This window comes from Octodon degus, unplaced genomic scaffold (assembly GCF_000260255.1).
Source record: "Octodon degus isolate 3935 unplaced genomic scaffold, OctDeg1.0 scaffold00227, whole genome shotgun sequence".
NCBI lineage: Eukaryota > Metazoa > Chordata > Mammalia > Rodentia > Octodontidae > Octodon > Octodon degus.
The window spans coordinates 1,139,992-1,156,667 of NW_004524803.1; the positions used below are offsets into that span (position 1 = coordinate 1,139,992).

General features: G+C 39.4%; 1 protein-coding gene across 1 annotated transcript in view; it reads left to right on the top strand.

Moving 5' to 3' along the window:
• Positions 1 to 16,676, top strand: part of Slc10a7 (solute carrier family 10 member 7) — a 321,845-nt gene that overhangs the window by 256,700 nt on the left and 48,469 nt on the right. Inside the window, exon 10 of the mRNA XM_004645437.2 lies at positions 10,264 to 10,347. Within this exon, the coding sequence (XP_004645494.1) occupies positions 10,264 to 10,347 (84 nt within the window). The remainder of the gene's footprint in view (positions 1 to 10,263; positions 10,348 to 16,676) is intronic.

Below are 16,676 nucleotides of genomic sequence, written 5' to 3' on the forward strand. Positions count from 1 at the left end.
AGGTCTGTCCTGTTACAATTCTGTATATGGTTAGATTTCTAAATTTCTTTGTAAAATTATGTAAATGCTTATTTCTACCTTTATAAAATTATTTTACCTACATAAAAAAATAATAAAATTTGGAAACTAGGCTCAGAGGAAGACACTATGAGACTGAGCGAGGTGCTTCAGCTGTGAAGTCGGGCTGTTGGGTGTGAGGTTGTATAAACAGTGCTGGGACAGTGCAGACCCTCCTGTGGATGCCTTCCCCACCAGAGCCTCTATACTCACTACTTTCCACCTGGTTCTCAACCTCATGCTTCTTGTTCCCTTTGAAAGTTAAAATAAAAGAATCCTGGTGTTAACTGTTCACACTGTAGAAATAAGTCAGTATAATTCGATGTAAATGTGATCAAAGGAAATCGAACATTGGATCATATTGTCATGACCTCAAGCCCCACAATTGTGCACAGTACAGATTTATTTAAGTGAATTCATGCTTGGCACAGAAAGATCACTATGCCAACAGAATGACAGACACAGCCTTTGCTTCCATTCTCCCTATCCCTCACTGGAACCTCGAGACCTCTTGAAATATATAGAGTCCAAGTTTTACTGCTGCTGAAAGTCATGTCCTCAGAGTTCATAAATGGTCCCATTTTCATATATGATAGCCATGTTAGTACTTCAGGAGATCTGACATTCACCTACTACTTACCCATGTAAGCACCCCTATAGTAAGTGGGAACACCACTGGTTCTGAGGCTGTCAATCAATTCATGTGATTTTGTTAGCAATCTGGCCTCTTACTAAGTAGATCAGTATTTATAGAACATGGTGATAAAGAAGCATAGATACACAGCTGCATGTGTGCACACATACACAAACGTGTATGCCCAATGCATACATACCAGGCTTTATTCCTATTTTCACCTTATGAGTCATTGATCCTTCTATTAGTTTCCATTTTAGTAGTTTTTAAATCTGACAACTTTGAACTCTTGTAACACTGTATAAGAAACCTTGTTTTTCCAGGATGAGTAAGGAAAGTAGAATAATGTTTGTTGAGTAACTGTTATGGGTACTTTTGAGAAAATTTAGATTAGAAAGGTTTCATAACTCACTTGAGATAGTACAGTGGGAAGGAACACAAAACATTTTCAACATACGCATTCTTACCATGAATGATTTTGTGGGTTATGCCTACAAAGTCTGCCTATTCGGACACATTGTCAGTACTCACTATAATCTAGGTAATTTAGGTGAGATAGAAAAAGAATAAGACGTTTTCTTGAAGAAACTTAAAGCTTATTTAGGTAAACAAGAGTAAAGAATGTGAAATAAATTGAGAGGAAAAACTGTGTGATTCAGACTAACTTTAATAGGATTTCATCAAAGGGAGAGGCATAGGTCAGAGAAAGAGAGAGATCTGAGCAGCCTTTGAGTCGACAGTCATTGCTAGCTTCCCTAGTAATTGGCTGCCTGTGATAGAAAATTCCTCAACTGTTGATCCCATCACCATAAACAAAAGCAGTGTATACAGCCACTAATGTCATGTGTGAAACTCTGGTTACTTTTATAATGTGTTCCCAATTATGGTCGTATAATTAATGGTTATATGTTCTTGAGATGTAGAAAATGTTAATAACAATCACAAAACACTTAAAGAGAAACTAGCTATCTAGATTATTCCACTTCACACTGAACCACTTTTCCACCTTGTGCCTGCAAGTGTTTGTTTCTAAGGCGAGTGAAGACAGTGCTTTCTTGAAGCTGAGTGGCTTTTATTCTCCTCTCTGTGTAAGCCACACAGAGGTTGTTCTCAAGCAGAGAGAATTTTGTGAAGCAGAATGATCTATGTTACAAGTGCTCATGACAGCATCTCCCCCCATACAACCCTGCCTGTTGAATGATTAAGGGAGAGAAAAGTAGGGACAAGTGCTAGGAAGCAGTTTTTAAGTCTTTAGAGGTGATGGAAGGTGACATGAACTCCCTTCTCCCCTCATAAGGACTGCTGACCCAGAGATGACACTTCCTCTCTGACCAACAACTTCTCAGACCTAAGTGGGGTAAACTTGGTACAGCACGGTCTTACCTGGCTTCTTGCACACTGGCCTGTGGGTACCCAATCCTAGAGCACCCTTTTGGAGCAATATAAACATTTGTTCTCTTCAAGGTAGCATTTAACAGGCTGTTTGGCTCCTGATCCAAACTCCAGACTGGCAAGTTCAATTTTTTGGTCAGGGGATAGAGAGTAAAGTTCATTCCTAGATTCCTTTGAGTACCTCTGCCTCTAGCCCTCTTTGTGCTGAAAGCTTTCCCTTTTGAGCTAAGAGAAGCCAAATTACAGTTCTTTTGGGTGCATTTCACAGGTCTTTGTGTTTTGAGTAACTAGAATTCATGATTATAGACATTAAATTCCATTAGGGGCTGGGTGTAGCTCAGTAGGGTATCTGCTTCATGTGCATAAAGTCCTTGAGTTCAAGCCCCATGGCAATCAATCAATCAATAAATAAATAAATAAATTCCATTAAAGTTGTTACACGGTAGTCTTTTCATCTTATATTTTAAATTAGCATATAATACATATGAATCTGGATGGCATTAAGCAAAGTAAAATAAGCCAGTTACTGAATGACATAACTTGCCTGAGGGAGAAATCTAGAAAATTGAAATTCACAGAAGCAGAGCAGAAAGTTGGGTCCTAGCCTTTGAGGGATAAGAGGACTGGGTACAAACTTATAGTTTTAAGGTGAGTAAATTCTAGAAACTGAATGACACTATGGACACTCTAGTGAACAATAATTTATTGCATAGTTAAATGTGTTGAAAGATTTGTGTTCTTACCATACACACAAGAAGGGAACCACATAAGGTGATCGGTATGTTAAGTAGCTTGATGGTAGTAGTCATTTCACAGTGTTTGTACACTCCAAAGCATCATGTGTGCACCTTGAACGTACACTATTTCTGTCAAGTGTACCTCAGTAAAGCTGAGAAAAGATAAATGAGCATATAACCAAGTTAAAGCCATATTTTATGATGTTTTAATCTTTAAAAAAAAAAAACTTTAAAAGCCAATTTTGTGCTTTATCTCTCAGAGAAGAAAAAAGACCATGCATTTAGCTATAAAAGATCACTTCTACTAAAGACTACATTTTTTGTGCAGTGGGCCAATTTTAGTTTGATGCATGCAATTGAATCCAAATGGCTGTTTAACAGCCATATTCCTAATGATGGTGAAAATCACAGTCATTTTAACATTGAGCCACTGATGTATCTAACTAAACAATGTTGTATAAATAATCAATTTAGTTTGCATGTATCCCTGTGAGATATAAGAATAACAGAGTAAAGAAAGATAGAACTATAGTTTATGGCAAACGGGACCATTCTGAAAGGGTTTGTGAAGATTCCTCCTTTTTCTGCCTAAATACTGGTCTTTTTTTAAAAAACAAAGCAAAACAAAACAGTAGTCTTTGTGACAGAAAAAAGATATGAATATTTATGAGTGTGTCTCCCGGAAAATAGTTACTAAAAAGTTAGATCTAATAGTGAGCTGGTGCCTGTCTCTCTCCTGCTTCCAGCACAGGGCGCTGTGACCACGTGGGGAGCATAGAAATTGGGCAGGAAGGGAACAAGCCCTGTCCTAGATCTGAATCCACTGCCTCCCGGTTTTCTAGCTATAGCGGTTTCACGGTGGCCATTCTGAAGAATAAATCTTAAACAGCTATTCTTATTTTTCTGAATGCGGTGCTAATGAAAGTGAAGACCAGTCATCAAGGGTGAATTATTTAATGCAATAATGTTTTAATAGCTGAGAAGAGACACAAATAGTGGTGACGCCTGTGGCTAATGGGTTTCCCTGATAGGAGATAAAAGGCTGATTACACAGCACAGCGAGGGAAGGCCTGGTGCATTAATGACAATTTACAGGTCAGCTCACTTACAGGAGTGATTGAGAACGCACCATCTGTTTCCTAACGGCCAGTTGATAACTGTGGTTCACAGGCAGTCAGCGTCTCTTCATCCTGACTGTCACTTACTTGTCTTTCTGAGTCTGGTTAGTTTGGTCCCATAATATTTGATTGACTGGACTCCCAGGTTCTTTCCAAATGAAATAGTTTCCAAATTGAATGGATTGACAGCAGTTAATCCTGCTTCTATTCAGCCTTTCTCTGCCTGGTAGGAGAATTTAACCCTAATGTGTGAAGGCACCACTTCATGTATTAAATTAGTGTCTCCCTGGTCATCCTCCCTGTTCCTAGTACCATCCTTGGGAATGTGCAAAAAGCAGTCACTCAAATAATTGTCTGTGTCGTTGGTCCAAATCAGGAACTTTGGTTGTGGAAGGTTCTCCATATCCACAAAACACACACACACACACACACCCCCACACACACACACCCCTTCTCCCCTTCTCTCACAAAGGCAAGAAAAGGCCAGCCCAACCTGGGCTTTACTTCTGTCCCCTTCCTACTCATCTGGATTGTACAGCTGAAGTGTGAAGGCTCTGAAACTATACTTCTGGGTTTACATCCCGGCACTGTCACTTTCTAGCCACAGTGACCCTGTCCAAATTGTTTGACTCTCCTGTGCCACTGTTGCCTGGCATGAAAGTGGGGCAATAACAAAACTCACCTCAAGGAATATCACTCTGAGGATTAAAACTCAACACACTTTGAGCCCATAAAGCAGTGTCTATCACATACACAGTGTTGCTGTTGTATCTGTGGAAAACAGCTGAGTGGGAGGACAGGCTGATCTTCCTCAGGTCTGTGAACCTAGGAAGATTTTGTAACTTACCTGAATAAGATTGGAAGAATGGAAGGAAACACTATGGAGCTGCCATTTATACCTACAAATTACAGTCATTCATCAACTGACATGCTTTTGTTGAGCTCCTACTAAGTACTAGATCAGTGGTTCTCAAAGTGTGAACCCCTAACTGTGCAGCTGCAGCAACATGACCTGAAATCTTGTGAGAAATACAAATTCCGTGATCTCCCATTACTCTCTCCCAGCTTTCTGATCAGAAGCCGAGGATGGGACCAAAAGATGTGTGTTTACTGAACCCTCCAGATGTTTCTGATGGTCTTAAGTATGTAAGCCATTGCCCGGGATATAAAATGTGAGCAAGACAAGTGTTCTGGCCTTCAGAAGCATACAGACTCTTGGGAGAGACAGATTGGTAGAGAAAAACAATCAAGGCTCCCAAAGGACACAGTGTAAACATAGACAGCAGAACATAGACAGAAAAAGGAAGGGGGCACTTCAACACCTTGGAAGGAGATTTTGGAAAGCATACCTAAGCAAGTATTACTTAAATTGTGTTGTCTTGCAGAAGGACTAGAACTTTTAGTCATAAGTAGGGAAAATGACATGCCCAAGAGGGCAGTGCATGGGACAGATGGGTGTGTTTTGTCCACCGTTCCATCCCCAGGGCCTGGAACATTGTCTGGCTCATTGAAAGAGCTAGTGAAACAGTTGGACACAAAAGTCCTAAACCCTTATACTGAATTTTCAAGAGTCAGATCTCAGCATAAGACATTAAAACCAGCCAGCCAACCTACATTTGAGTGTTACATTTTAAGGACTATATTTCTGTAATAAATTAACCAATGACTAGGTTTCTTGTTTAATCTGCTGCATCTTAAAGCATGGCTTGGCAGTTCGAGACATATCTCTCTAACTGTGCAGGTACTTCAGTGAGCCCCAGGGCACTTGCCTGATACAAGCTGACTTTGAACCCGCAGATTTCACCCACAAATTATTGATGCTTCTTCTAAACCCGTTGGTCTTCACAATAGAAATGATAACAGTTTCCTCATTAAAATATGAAGAACCAAATATCCCAGGCAGCATATTTCCTTCTGCTTTAGTTAAGATCAACCCTGCATACTAAATGACTGCATCTTGTACTTGGTGAGTTATGTTCTCATGTGCTGCCCTGTGCCAGCTGCCTGCTCTTCTTTCTTCTGGATGCCAGAGCACACTTCATAGCTTCAGAGACTTCCCAAGGGTACCCCTGCATCTTCACTCTGACCACAGTGACAGGTCTGGTAGCCAATTCAAAAGAAAGGACTTAGGCCAAATTAGACTCTAGCAGTAAGGTTTCCTTCCTCTCAGAGCCACATCTAAGGGAGCTGCCCTGTGGGTCTTCCTCCCCAGCAGCCCTGCCATCCCTCCTCTGGCTCTAGGTGTGCAATTAATTACATCCCTGGTCAGCTTGCCTGGTCCTGTGATCTGACAGCACTTTACAGGAGGGCAGCTGGGAGCTGTGTTTCCAATCAAGTTGATCAGAAGCCCCAGGCAATTCTAAGTGATAAAGGGGTTCTGGGGATCAGGAAAAGCTCCTTCTCAACCCACTGATTTGTTCCATTGTATTATAGGAACGTGAAGTTTCCAGACATTTGACATGCCGGTAGCATATGATATGATGGAGGAAGAGATTAAAATACATCATATTTTTTAAACACAGTTGAAATGTGTACTTTTATCTGTGTGCTGATAATGGAACATAGCTTCATATGGCTGTTCATTAAAAAGAAATAAATAAATTTGAAGTAGACAGAGGATCTAGGGACACATGAGATTCCAGGAAAGAATTGTCACCTTTTACATGAAGGCTGTAACTGCCTGCTGCCTCTCTTGAGGCATTGTAAACCTCCTGAACCCAGCATTGAGCATGAAATCTTTATTCCTTAAGGTTTACATTTGTATACATCCAACAGATTTTTCTATAAAATCTATTTTTTTCTTTGTTTCAATCCTTGCCCCAAGAATAAATGTAGGGTTACTATTTTTTTTCCCCATAATTTTATTGAGAAACAAATAGCAATGAGACAGTTTCAAACCAAATTGGTAGGACAGTTTCAATAATTAACACATTGCATACATTCTTCCTAGTGGTTAATTGCTGTACAAGATGCGGACTTGATATCCTATTTACAAACACCATTAGAACAAATCCCTCTATTCATTAAGAGAATGTAACTGTATATCTATCCTAACCACTTTGAATACACAGATACAAGATGGACATTCATCTGTATCCCCTTTTTTTGTTAAGTTCCATCATTTAAATATTATAGGTTGAAAAAAAATTTAAAATAAATAAATAAATATTATAGGAGTGTAAACTCAGCCAAATATTCTAAAAGAGTTCAGTAGTCCATAATAGTATTGGGTCTTTCACTTCACTGGCAATGTCAGAAATTGTTGACCTGAGTCCCCTACAGCTCAACATAACACCATGGCTTTACTTCTTATAAGGGTTACTATTTAAGGAGAGAATATATGTATTAAGCAACTTATACTGCCTAACAGAGTATAATTATTAGATTTAAAACTTATTTTGCATAAAAAACAAACTCCTAACAGCTACTTAACAATAGATATTTCAAGAGTCCTGTCCTTCACCAGTTTAGGTTTTTCTGCTTGACTTTTTTCATTTCTTCGTCTTTATTAGCTGTGGAGGAAAAGAGCCAAAGGCTTTAATTTGGGGATGAAGTTGACAGCCAGGCTTGGTGTGCAAACTGGTAGCAATGACTGCAGGGCCACACAGGGGCAGACACATATTCTTGGCATTTTGAGTGCATAGAGATTGGTATAAAGATGAGGATGGAATTTTATAAAACTAGGATAGAGAAAAGATTCTGTGATTTATGTAAAAATTAATGAAAACACTGATCCCTTGTCATTTCACCCTGAGATGCTGACTTCATTTATCCAAATATTTGATTTGATAGTTTGTATCTCAGTCAGCCCTGCTTCAGTATCCTTTCACAAAATTATTTGCCAACAGTACTCCCAACTTTAAGCAAGCCTGGGTAAATCTGAAAACTGAGGATTGATCCATACAGGCAAGCTGAAAAGTCAGTTTCAGGGAGATCGTTACTGATGTGTTGGGAGAGCCTTGCTGCCGAAGGAACTCAAGAAAAGGAAAACCTGGATGGATGAAGCCCCAGTTGTCCAGAGAAGACTGGAAGCCACGAAGAGAGTTGAAAAGGCTCAGAAAGTTCATAGGAAGATGAGCACTGCCTGCTGGTTGGGAATAATGAGTGTGTAATTGTGCATAAACACTCCTGTCCTGCAGGCAGTAGAATCTTTATGAACCCAAGATTGCAATTGTTAGCAAAAAGGTCAAAAAGTAAGGGAGGAGAAGAAATAGGAGTTATAAACTGTGTTAAGGAACACAAGTTTAAAAGAAGTATATTATAATTTTAAACTTTTTTTTTTTTTTAATTTCGTACCAGGTCTTGCTATACAGATTGAACTCGTAGTCATCCTCCTGTTTTCAGCCTCCCAAGCGCTGTGATTACAGGCATGTGTCACCATGCCCAATCTCAGTCCCCATCTGGACGCATCTTGGGAGCAGGGCCAGCATGGCACACAGGGGATCGAACCCTGGTCCCTGCGTCTGCCTAAGTAGGTACTTTAGTCCACTGAGCTATCTGGCTGGCCCTACAATTTTAAAATGTGGTATTTATAAACAGTGCAGGGGCCTGCTTAGGCAATCTTAGGCAAGCATGCAGGGACCACAGGTCAATCCCTGGCACCACATACCTGGCTAGCCTTGCCCCTAGGGCGGGCTGAGTCAGCCACACACACACACAAAAAAAAGTAATGGCATACTACTGTGCCATAAAAAAGGGTAAACTTTGAGACCATATGTTTAATAAAATAAATCTGACACAGAAGTTTAAATATCACATGGTTTCTTTTCTATGACAAACTCAAAATATAAAGAGCAAAGTAAAAGACAAGTAGTAGCAAAGAGGAAGGTAGATCTTCTATAAAAGGGAAGTGGACCAAGAAAGAGAGAGAAAGGAAAGGAATAAAAGAGAAATAAGATGTGCTATGTACATGTGCAAACTCCCCCAAGAATTTAGTCAGTATGTACTGCAAACATGTTCTAGTAAAAAATAATACTTAGGAAAAATAATAAATTATGTTTTAGTATTCCCCATTTGCTAGGCCTTGTGTGAGGATAAATTATAAAGGATCTGAGATTCATTGTCTTTGACTCAAAGAAGTGAAAAGGTTAGACATTATTTTGTTTGGATAAAGAAAATATTATAGAAAGCAAATGAGATATTTAGAATAGTTACAGGTAAAGTAAAAATCATAAATTATGATTATAGATGAATGTAATCCTATATGACAGTATGGACATGGAGGGATTTGTTAATCTCTGATGGTCCCTGGGAGAAAACAGCAAGAGGATTTAGAAAATAAAGAACTAATAGCTGAGGTCAGGTGGTGGCCAGTTTGCTTGAGCGGCAGAGGACCCAAAGAGCAACAGTAGAGGCATCTACTTAACCCTTTGCAAAGTTAGCATCAGGAGACACAAGGTTGCCTAGCAACTAATAGCCAGAATTGTCCAGACAGGTTGTTTTTCTCAAGACTGAGGTAGCCTGACTGCTTTAGGCACTCTGGCTTTTGTCCTGCGCTGCCACATGTGATCAGTTTCCAGCTTCAGCCGCTCCTAGCATGGACACAACAGCTTTGCTATTCAAAGATATATTTAATAATTAACTATTTAAGCTGATTATCCATCAATAGAAAAATTATTTACCTTCATCATAATCTTCTAATAAAAATCATTTCTTCAAATTCTCACTAGTCTATTTTTAAAAATTAGAGAAAACTTTACTCACAAGGTGTAACCACAAAATACAGTGCACAATTAAATTGAAAATATTGCAATAAGGCTCACATTGCCAATAATCAGTTCAAGTACTTCCCTCACTTCAGGCACGCTTACCCATTATCCTTGTCACTTTCTGAAGCAGTTCTAGGTGTCTTCTTTTATGAGTATGTTTAGTGGCACTATCAGGACTACCTGGATGCTCTCAATGGAGTCAAAACAAAACCTTTACCTGTTGTGGCCATCTTGGCTTTGGGGAAGAGCCAGAAGTGCCCAGTGCTACATTTGGTGAAAGAGGTGGATGGGGGTGCACCATTGTGCTTTTACTTGACAAAAATTGCGTAAACATTCAGAATCAGTTCAGGTCATCAAGGCAGCCATGAGAGACACAAAGGAGGACTTTGGAACCACTTCAGAAAGTGGCAAGAACTGTGGGATAAGTGTGTTCAAAGCAAAGGGTCCTATTCTGAGAGGATTAACAGTCAGTGTATTTTTTAATCACACGCTGAACTCTGTCTCACAGTGTATGTGACAGTAATTTATTGAAATGAAATTTGTTTATTACATTATTTAATTAACAGTACTTGAAAACTGACTCAAAATAATTTCAACCCTGTTTTCTGGTTTTACAGCTTGGCTCATCCTCTTCTGTGCCTTTTACATCTATTTTTTCTCAACTTTTTATGACTGTCGTGGTTCCACTCATTATTGGACAGGTAAGTTCTCCAATTTCTAGACCTTTGTTTCTTTATAGATCAAATTGTGAATTCTTGTGTAAGGTCATGGAAATTGAAAGAAATTATATTCACAGAGAAGAAACAACTAATTAAAAATATACTACTATGAAAATATAGCTTCATACCACAAAATTTTCATTTTTTGAGTTTTAAATTAGTATTAGTCTGCTTTTAGCTATATGTAGGATTCCTGAACAGAATCTTAAAATTGAATATTAAGGTCTAAGAAAGAGTTCTTTTGTCTTTAAGTTTTTCTAACAAGTTCCCAAAAGCATATAATTTAATTATAAGCATATAAATTGTAAAACAAGGTTTCGATGGTTGAATGATTGGTTGTAAATATCTCAGGAAGCTATGGCACTAAAGAACAGAACCTAATGTACTACCAAATAAGTGAATCTGAGAGGACCAATGTAGGGACTGAGAGCAGACTTGGGAGCATTAGACTGTAGAGACTTAGTTCTCCCTTTCACGTGCTGTGCAAGCTCAGGCAAGTCACTTACTTTCCCTAACTTCAAGTTCATGATGTACTCAGTACTTTAGTAATAGTACCAATCATAAAAATGGTGTTGTGAGGATTTAATGAAATAGGAATGCGTAATAAAGTGCTTGGCGTAGAGCCTGACTCAGGCAAACGCTCTTGAGCTTCTTTCATCGCCATCATCATCACCATTGCAATGACCATCAGACTGTCTGCAAAGACTGCACAGGAAGCACTTTGTTAAAGTATTTCTTATAAAAATGATGTACGAATGGACAATATTCACATGCTGCTTAGTGTCAGGTTCTCTGGACAGCAGTCAGAGGTAGAGGTTTCTATGCAGGAGTTGTGCCAGGCTGTACTCATAGGCAGGATGAGAAAGTTGGATAGGGTGACATCTTCCCAGCAAAGGCTTCCCCAGGTTCTTTGGGAGCGCTGGGGCAGCAAGGACCCTGGAGTGGTCCTGCTGTAAGGCAGGAGCACCTGCACTTTACACTCCTGCTCTGGACTCCCAGAGGGGCTGTTCCCTCTAGCCGCCAAGGGCTGTGATGAGGGAAACTCACCTGGATATTTATTTCATCCAGCAATGCTCTCCACGCTTATAAGGATTTCTACCAAGCTGGAGCTGCACAGCGCACCGCAGCATCACTGTGCGGGCATTATTTTTCAAATTTTTAGTCTTATATTTATAAAAGGGGCTCAAGTAACAAAACTGGGCAAGATTCAAAAACACTCAAAGAATACTATTCAATTAAGTCTAAAGTGATACTATATAGACATTACATCCACTGCCTACCTTTCTAACCTCTGCTCCATTTCTACCTCTACTTTCCCTGGCTTTTTCTCAATTCTTCCTGACCTTCCTGTCCTTTCTCACCCTCCCATTTATAATTACTACTCATTTGACTCTTTAATTCAGGCTTTCTTTGAACTATGTGATATATGCCACCCTGCTGATTCTCTATTGCAGCACATTATCCAATCTCTTTTTGGCCATTCTCATAATATACATAATCCTTTGTCTCCTCCATTAGGCTGAGAGCTCTATGGGTATAGGAACCATATTTTCTTTTTTTTACTATTACATTCCCAGACTTTAGGCACCCAATATATTGCATTGAGTGAGCAAGTAAACAAAAATGAATGAGTGAGGTTCTTAAAAAAAAATGAATGAGTGAGGTTCTCTGAGTCATGTAAGATACTCCTCTTATGGAAGCATAACTGAATCTATCTCTCCTCATCTTGACACAGTTTAAGCTATGGATAGCATCAGTTTAAGTACATACTTAATTTCCTTGGTTCATAAAATAACTCCATTAATAATAACTCCACATTTAATGACTTCATTAAAGTAATAATACGTAGAGAGCAGGACATCAGGCTTCTGCACTAGAACTTTTCTTGTGGTAACGAGGGAAGACCGGTGACCACCCAGCGTGGAAGCTGCAGCAGGTTTACAATGGGTGATGTTGAGACAGGCAAGAAAATTTTTGTACAGAAGTGTGCTCAGTGCCACACTGTTGAGAAAGGAGGCAAGCACAAGACTGGGCCAGATCTCCATGGTCTCTTTGGGCAGAAAACAGGTCAGGCTGCTGGATTCTCATACACAGATGCCAACAAGAACAAAGGTATCACCTGGGGAGAGGATACATTGATGGAATATTTGGAGAATCCCAAGAAGTACATCTCAGGAACAAAAACGATCTTTGTTGGCATCAAGAAGAAGGGAGAAAGGGAAGACTTAATAGCTTACCTCAAAAAGGCTACTAAAGAGTAATAGTCACTGCCTTATTTATTACAGAACAAAAATGTCTCATGGTTTTTGTATGTGTACCATAATTTAATCTCATACACCAGAATTCAGATCATGAGTGGCTGACAGAATATTTTTGTTGGACAGTCCTGATTTAAATAAAATTGGCTTGTAGTTAAATGTATATCATTTTTTTCTTCAAGGTTTGATAGTAATTCCAGTTCAGTAAATACTATCACTGTTTTCCATTCTAAATACATGGTTGGACTTGATTAGTAATGTTCACCTTTTCACAAAGATTGAGAATATCATCTCAAAACTACTGAAGGTTGGTTTTACATTTAGTTTTATATAACTGGTTATGTGAATATGTTTAAATACTGAGAGGATCTTTCATTGTCTCAAAACCAACCAAGACTCCACTGTTTCAGTTTGTGTTTATTAGACTGTTAAAGGGTGTGGTTGAAGACAAGAAAGCCTTGTCTATATTTTTAGTCTTGACTATGCCAATTTAATTAGAATTCCCTATATCTAAAAAGTGCTGCCTTTTACTTATTGAAAGGAGTTTTAGTGTGGTGTATGTATAATACCAAATAAAAAATATTTAACATTTCTCACATTTTATAGTTGATCTGTAAATTCAGATAATTTTAAGAGTTAGCATGATACAACAGCAAGTTCTACTTTTGATTTCTTTAGGTCAGACTGAGTTACTGTTCATGGTAGTATTTAAACAGCTATTCAAAAACACAAGACTAAAACTTTTACTGTTGCATGTGTGATTGGTAGTGGTGCTTCCTGTCAGCTCATTATAAGGAAGAAGTGAGGAAGGTACAACATGAGCACAAATTTGTCTTATTTATTTATTTTGTGTGTGTGGCCAGCTCAGCCCGCCTGGGGGCGGGGCTGGCTGGCAGGCGTATGGTGCTGGGGGATTGAACCGAGGTCCATGTGCTTTGTTAAGCTTGTTCTAAATAGGTGCTTTAGACCACTGAGCCATCTCACCAGCCCCAAGCACAAATTTGTATGTGACCATAATACTTAATTAAAAACAAATCGGATTGAAAAAAATAAATAAAAATTAAAATAAAGTAATAATGCTTTGAAGCACATTATTCTCCTTTCTTGGAAATATCTCTATTAAAATGTTTGTCTTAAAACAGGGACAAAAAAAACCTGTTATTTGCCCAAGTTATTCAAATTTTTATTTATAGGGTTGTATCATTTATGTAATTAAAGAATATTTATTCAGAAAGAATAGTGAATTGTTAGTTGGCTCATCCTTTGTGTGAACAGTAGTAGACAGTAAATTATGAAGTATTAAAGGTAGTCACAAAATAATATAAGTAGTTACTTTGAGGCACTGTAGGTACCAACATCCTTTGGTGCCATTCTCCAATGAAAAAACCTACACATGCTTTCCTCTATCCATTCTCCTCTTTGTATCTTAATCTTCGGAATCAGCAGTCACCAAGCCCAGGTCCATGTCTAGAAACCACCAGTCAACCTTGCCTCCTGGTTCTCTTTGCATCCTTACCCTGACATCCAGGAAGACACTAAATTTTACCATTTCTGACTCAGAAATCGTTCACATCTGGCACCTGTAACTCTTCACAGTGCCAGAGATGGAAGCACACCTTTAAATTATCACACCTCCCCAGCTTGTTTCTCTCCTGACTCTCTCTGGTTGCTATCCACTCCTTTACCACCTCCAGGTTAATCACAAAAAATGAATCAGATCATGCCGTTCTCCTTAATTGCTTCTCTGTGTCTCCCTGTCACCAATTGTCTGCCTCACAAAGCCCTTCACAGGTTAATTGATTTCTTTTTGGCCATTCTCATAATATACATTATCTTTTGTATTCTCTGTCTCCTCCATAGGCTGTAAGCTGTATGGGTATAGGAACTGTATTTTCTTTTTTTACTATTATATTCCCAGGCTTTAGGCACCCAACCCACTCTCCCCTCACATGGACCTCTTTGAAATGCTTTAAGTACATCATTCCCTCACCTGAACATGCCTTCACTACCCAATGCTCTTATCATCTTGTCCCCATCTTTTCTGTCAGAAAAGTCATGCCCAAGCCCAGTGTGATGGTGTATGCCTATAATCTCAGCACTCAGGAGTCTGAAGCAGGAGGATAACTATATGCTCAAGAGTAGCCTGGGCTACATAGTGAATTTAAGACCAGTCTGAACTACATAGTGAGTCACCTAGGGGGGCTGGAGAGAGAGAGAGAGAGAGAGAGAGAGAGAGAGAGAGAGAGAGAGAGAGAGAGAGAGCTCTTGCCCATTCCTGAAGACTCACTACACAAATCCCCTCTGAAGTGATTGTCTCCTACTCAGACTTCCCTGACCTACCCTTAATTCGCAAAATACACTATTAAGGATACTAACATTTTCAGTCTCAATTATGTGATCCACTTCTAGCAGGGACAAGTACAATTTACCTGACTTATTAAAAAAAAAAAAAAAAAAAATGGATCTTCATTCCTTCCCAGTTCAGGTATCATTTAAGGTTGCACAGTAATGCTCAAAGTTCAGCATCACTCAGCTTACTTTTGAGAGTTAAGAGAGGTGATCATATACCAGGTAGGAGAAAGCCTTGGCTCATTGTCTTTCAAAATCTCTGCTAGTGTTTGAAACATGTCAAAATTCCAACTGTTTTCTTGTCACCCCCATAATTCCAGTTAGGCTTTGAGTGTAGCTATTTTATCTACAGTTGGAACATAGTTGTTAGTCTCCTCTGAACTGATAATATCTTAGTCACTTCCCTTGTTGCTGGGATATAATACCTGACACCCACAACTTAAAGAAAGAGAGGCATCTTCTGGGTCACACTGACTGAAGTTGCAGTCCATGGTTGGTAGGCTCAGATACACGAATGTCATGTTGGCACAGAGGAAGGCAGCTCACTTCATGGCAGTCAGGAAGCAGAGAGAAAAAGATCACTATTCCAGGTCACGGACCCCCACAAATCAGGTGCCACCTCCTAACATCACATTCAGCCATGGGTTAGCAGTATACCACACCATGATTTAGTCACCTTCCAAACACATGAGATTTGGGGGTGCATCCCAAATCTAGACTATAGTATGCCCCCCAAACCTCATATCTATCTCTTTATACAAAGTGCATTCAGTCCATTTCTAAAGGTTGCCAAAGACTTAACAGTCTCAGCATTACTGAAGAGTCCAAGTGCAAAGTCCCATCTGAGACTCAAGGAAAACTCTTAGCTGTGGGCCCCTGTAAAAATCAAAATGAAAATTAAGCACTGGAAATATATAGTGGTATGGGTAAACATTCCTATTCCAAAAAGGACATATAAGAAATAGAAAGATATAAGGAAATAGGGGGGAAAAATGCCTAGCAGGGCAAACATTAACACCAGTAGACCTATGTCCAGTAGGTACCGGTAAAATGTGAACTACAAAGGGTTTGGTTGGTCCCATACCTATGGCATTGCCTTTTGCAGCCCTCATAGTCTCTCGGGTTGGTTGTAAACACTACCTGTAGCTTTCTTCAGACATTCAACATTCTTGGATTCTCCAACTTCCTGGAGTCTACTCTTTACTTTCAGCTTCACTCTCACATTTTGAAGCACTGCCCTCTGCAGGGCGCATGCTTAGTTAGCTTCCCAGGTTTTCTCCTAAAATCTGTGTGGAAGCCTACTTGACACCATGAGTAGGTGGTGGCTTTATGGGCATTCGGTGTGCCCACACCACATAGGTAATGCCAAGGTTTCCCATAAGCCCATGCAGTAGCTGGCCCTCCTTTGATCATGACTGTAGAAGCCTCAGAGAACATGGATGGCTAAGTATTGTGAACTCAAGTCTGGCGAGCCAATTCTTTACCCATTCTTTCTCTAGCAGAGGCTTTCTTCTCAAAGCAAAGCCTTTCACTTTTGGTCTTTGAGCCTGAAGAGTGGGGTCATTCCTTATTCCTGAGATACCCTTAAGCCATCTTTCATATTTCCTGATTCAAAGTATATGGCTTCTTTTCAATGCTAATTTTTGTGAGCTGTCCTTCTTTCCAACTTTGCAGGTGCTTCCTTTCTGGCAAAACTGAAAACTT